The sequence below is a fragment of the Salmo salar genome, unplaced genomic scaffold (genome assembly GCF_905237065.1).
Source record: "Salmo salar unplaced genomic scaffold, Ssal_v3.1, whole genome shotgun sequence".
Taxonomy (NCBI): Eukaryota; Metazoa; Chordata; class Actinopteri; order Salmoniformes; family Salmonidae; genus Salmo; species Salmo salar.
In genome coordinates, this window is record NW_025550837.1 from 117,307 (window position 1) to 122,130 (window position 4,824).

At 61.4% G+C, this 4,824-nt stretch overlaps 1 protein-coding gene across 1 annotated transcript; it reads left to right on the forward strand.

The window, feature by feature from the left end:
- Positions 1–977: 977 nt before the first annotated feature.
- Positions 978–3,258, forward strand: LOC123740032 (vegetative cell wall protein gp1-like). The gene is made up of 2 exons (XM_045713964.1): positions 978–1,022; positions 1,447–3,258. The coding sequence occupies exons 1-2, from the start codon at positions 978–980 to the stop codon at positions 3,256–3,258; spliced, it is 1,857 nt and encodes a 618-aa protein (XP_045569920.1).
- Positions 3,259–4,824: the final 1,566 nt, after the last annotated feature.

Genomic DNA, 4,824 nt, shown 5'->3' on the forward strand with positions numbered 1-4,824 from the left:
GAGCAAATCATACAGCCCTCCATCTCTGAGGCCCGAGCAAATCATACAGCCCTCCATCTCTGAGGCCCGAGCAAATCATACAGCCCTCCATCTCTGAGGCCCGAGCAAATCCTACAGCCCTCCATCTCTGAGGCCCGAGCAAATCATACAGCCCTCCATCTCTGAGGCCCGAGCAAATCCTACAGCCCTCCATCTCTGAGGCCCGAGCAAATCCTACAGCCCTCCATCTCTGAGGCCCGAGCAAATCCTACAGCCCTCCATCTCTGAGGCCCGCGCCGTCCCCGAGCAAATGATACAGCCCTCTCATCTCTGAGGCCCGCGCCGGCACAGCCAATCACAGCCTGCCGGCCCAGCCATGAGGTAATGTTTTGATGCGACCCTGGTCTCAATCAGGTCCTCTCAGCAGGGTGTTGATCTCCTTGTCCAGGGTCCCAGCTAGATGAAACGTTATGTAGAGCCCGAGCCCCAACACCACGGGGTTTGGGAGGGAGAGGAGAGATGGCATCTCGGTGAGTTTGTGATGTTTAGAGAGGAAAGTTCCCCAGGGTTCGTTTCCCTTCATCTCCTTCCTGAGTTTCCCCGGGCCCCCGGAACCCTCCATCCCATCCCCCGGGGCCCCCGGACCCTCCATTTCTTCCCCCGGGCCCCCGTACCCTCCATCCCGTCCCCCCGGACTCTCCATCCCGTCCCCTGGGCCCCCGGACCCCCGGACTCTCCATCCCGTCCCCCCGGTCTCCCCATCCCGTCCCCCGGGCCCCGGACCCTCCATCCCGTCCCCGGGCCCCCGGACCCTCCATCCCGGTCCCCGTCCCCCCGGACCCTCCATCCCGTCCCCGTCCCCCGGACTCTCCATCCCGTCCCCTGTCCCCCTGGATCCTCCCGGCTGTCAGAACGCCCTGGGAGTGGTTTGACCCTTCGCCGTCAGGGTCTTTGATAGTGTCCATGTTATTTTACTCAGCCTGTTCTTCTTACCTGTTATGGTTCGCCTCCCTGACTGGCTGCTCCGTAGCGGCACAGATATAGTGGGAACGCCTTGAGTGTAAACAATCCTCTGGTCTGTCCCTCTCTCTCCCTCTCTCCCCAACTCCCCCATCGTACCACCTCTCCCCTCTCTCCCTGGCCTCTCCGATCGGGATGCTGTGTGACTCCTCGTGACCCCGGTACCCTCACCCTGCCTCGTCCCCCCGACCCCTTTGCTCTCTGGAGAAAATTCCTGTGGTCTTTGGCTCGGCTGGAAGGAAATCAAACCTTTCCGTTTATTGGTTCCCAAAGGCTGTATTGTTGTAAGGCTTGGAGATAAAGAAAAGGTTTGGGATTAATGAGAAGATAAACAAATACCGGGCCGCGTTCAATGTAAATGCAGCGGCCAGCAATATTCCCCAACGCTGAATATTCTCCACACATTCTACAGTTGGCACATTTTGACACGTTTGTTACTCTTTCCAGCCCTCGCCCCTCCTTCCAGCCCTCGCCCTTCCTTCCAACCCTCGCCCCTCCTTCCAGCCCTCGCCCCTTCCTTCCAACCCTCGCCCCTCCTTCCAGCCCTCGCCCATCCTTCCAGCCCTCGCCCATCCTTCCAGCCCTCGCCCCTCCTTCCAGCCCTCGCCCCATCCTTCCAGCCCTCGCCCATCCTTCCAGCCCTCATCCCTCCTTCCAGCCCTCGCCCCATCCTTCCAGCCCTCGCCCCTCCTTCCAGCCCTCGCCCTCCTTCCAGCCCTCGCCCTTCCTTCCAACCCTCGCCCCTCCTTCCAGCCCTCGCCCATCCTTCCAGCCCTCGCCCTTCCTTCCAGCCCTCGCCCCTCCTTCCAGCCCTCGCCCCATCCTTCCAGCCCTCGCCCATCCTTCCAGCCCTCATCCCTCCTTCCAGCCCTCGCCCCATCCTTCCAGCCCTCGCCCCTCCTTCCAGCCCCTCGCCCCTCCTTCCAGCCCTCGCCCCTCCTTCCAGCCCTCGCCCCATCCTTCCAGCCCTCGCCCCATCCTTCCAGCCCTCGCCCCATCCTTCCAGCCCTCGCCCCTCCTTCCAGCCCTCGACCCTCCTTCCAGCCCTCGCCCCTCCTTCCAGCCCTCGCCCCATCCTTCCAGCCCTCGCCCCTCCTTCCAGCCCTCACCCTTCCTTCCAGCCCTCGCCCATCCTTCCAGCCCTCGCCCCTCCTTCCAGCCCTCGCCCCATCCTTCCAGCCCTCGCCCCTCCTTCCAGCCCTCGCCCCTCCTTCCAGCCCTCGCCCTTCCTTCCAACCCTCGCCCCTCCTTCGAACCCTCGCCCCATCCTTCCAGCCCTCGCCCCTCCTTCCAACCCTCGCCCCTCCTTCCAACCCTCACTCCATCCTTCCAGCCCACGCCCCTCTTTCCAGCCTCGCCCTCCTTCCAGCCCTCGCCCTTCCTTCCAAACCTCGCCCCTCCTTCCAGCCCTCGCCTCGCCCTTCCTTCCAACCCTCGCCCCTCCTTCCAGCCCTCGCCCATCCTTCCAGCCCTCGCCCATCCTTCCAGCCCTCGCCCATCCTTCCAGCCCTCGCCCCTCCTTCCAGCCCTCGCCCCATCCTTCCAGCCCTCGCCCATCCTTCCAGCCCTCATCCCTCCTTCCAGCCCTCGCCCCATCCTTCCAGCCCCTCGCCCCTCCTTCCAGCCCTCGCCCCTCCTTCCAGCCCTCGCCCCTCCTTCCAGCCCCTCGCCCCATCCTTCCAGCCCTCGCCCCATCCTTCCAGCCCTCGCCCCTCCTTCCAGCCCTCGCCCTTCCTTCCAACCCTCGCCCCTCCTTCCAGCCCCTCGCCCCATCCTTCCAGCCCTCGCCCCTCCTTCCAGCCTCGCCCCTCCTTCCAGCCCTCGCCCCTCCTTCCAGCCCTCGCCCTTCCTTCCAACCCTCGCCCTCCTTCCAGCCCTCGCCCCTCCTTCCAGCCCCTCGCCCCATCCTTCCAGCCCTCGCCCCATCCTTCCAGCCCTCGCCCCTCCTTCCAGCCCTCGCCCTTCCTTCCAACCCTCGCCCCTCCTTCCAGCCCTCGACCCTCCTTCCAGCCCTCGCCCCTCCTTCCAGCCCTCGCCCCATCCTTCCAGCCCTCGCCCCTCCTTCCAGCCCTCGCCCTTCCTTCCAGCCCTCGCCCCTCCTTCCAGCCCTCGCCCTCCTTCCAGCCCTCGCCTCTCCTTCCAGCCCTCGCCCCATCCTTCCAGCCCTCGCCCCTCCTTCCAGCCCTCGCCCCTCCTTCCAGCCCTCGCCCCTCCTTCCAGCCCTCGCCCCATCCTTCCAGCCCTCGCCCATCCTTTTAAAGGATGGTATAAAGTGTCCTGTTATTTAGTGTATCTAATCATTATAATTATCCACTTCACGTGTTTTTCTCTCCCTTTAATGTAATTTAGCTCTGGAGTGAAGAAGGCGAGCTGAGCCAACGGTTCTTGGCGGCTGCTGTGTAAAGTATTTCAAAGAATCCTGTGATCTCCCCTCTTCATCCCCATCCTGCCGTCCCTCCTCTCCCTCCTCTCCTTCCTCTCCCCTCTTCATCCCCGTCCTGCCGTCCCTCCTCTCCCTCCTCTCCCCTCTTCATCCCCGTCCTGCCGTCCCTCCTCTCCCTCCTCTCCCCTCTTCATCCCATCCTGCCGTCCCTCCTCTCCCTCCTCTCCCCTCCTCTCCCTCCTCTCCCTCCTCTCCCCTCTTCATCCCCGTCCTGCCGTCCCTCCTCTCCCTCCTCTCCCTCCTCTCCCTCCTCTCCCCTCTTCATCCCCATCCTGCCGTCCCTCCTCTCCCTCCTCTCCCCTCCACTCTCCTCCCTCTGCTCCTTTCCTCTCCTCCCTCCATTCCTCTCCTCCCTCCTCCCTCCTTTTTTCTCCTCCCTCCTCCCTCCTTTCCTCTCCCCCGCTCCCTCCTTTCCTCTCCTCCCTCCTCCTTTCCTTTCCTCTCCTCCCTCCCTCCCTCCCTCTCCTCCCTCCCCCCTCTCCTACATCCCTCCTCTCCTCCCTCTCCTACCCCCTCTCCTCTTCTGCAGTCTTCGAAGGTGATGTCGTCATTATTCCAGAATAAAACTCTAAATCTCCTCCACAGTCATTACACCTAAACACCTTTTATTCTTCTGTTTTTATCACGTGAATCAATTATTATTTATTCTCAGTACCCCGGGTCCATTCTGAAGTTAAACCACTTCCCAGAGAAAAAAAAAACCCATTAAAAAATAAACCTGTATAGAATATGGGTAAGAACCACCAGTCACCTGGAGAGAGAGAGAAAGAAACGCAAACAGACCCCACAGAGCCCCAGGACAGCAACACAAACAGACCCCACAGAGCCCCAGGACAGCAACACAAACAGAGCCCACAGAGCCCCAGGACAGCAACACAAACAGACCCCACAGAGCCCCAGGACAGAAACACAAACAGACCCCACAGAGCCCCAGGACAGCAACACAAACACACCCCACAGAGCCCCAGGACAGCAACACAAACAGACCCCACAGAGCCCCAGGACAGCAACACAAACAGACCCCACAGAGCCCCAGGACAGCAACACAAACAGACCCCACAGAGCCCCAGGACAGCAACACAAACAGACCCCACAGAGCCCCAGGACAGCAACACAAACAGACCCCACAGAGCCCCAGGACAGCAACACAAACAGACCCCACAGAGCCCCAGGACAGCAACACAAACAGACCCCACAGAGCCCCAGGACAGCAACACAAACAGAGCCCACAGAGCCCCAGGACAGCAACACAAACAGACCCCACAGAGCCCCAGGACAGCAACACAAACAGACCCCACAGAGCCCCAGGACTGCAACACAATTAGACCAAACCAAATCATGAGAAAACAAAAAGATAATTTTTTACACATTTGAAAGAATCA

Bases quoted from the DNA above. Each gene is read 5' to 3' on its own strand.
- LOC123740032 (XM_045713964.1), top strand. From the start codon at position 978: ATGGTTCGCCTCCCTGACTGGCTGCTCCGTAGCGGCACAGATATA. The intron at 1,023-1,446 runs GTGGGAACGCCT...TACTCTTTCCAG, and splicing joins TCCGTAGCGGCACAGATATA to CCCTCGCCCCTCCTTCCAGC.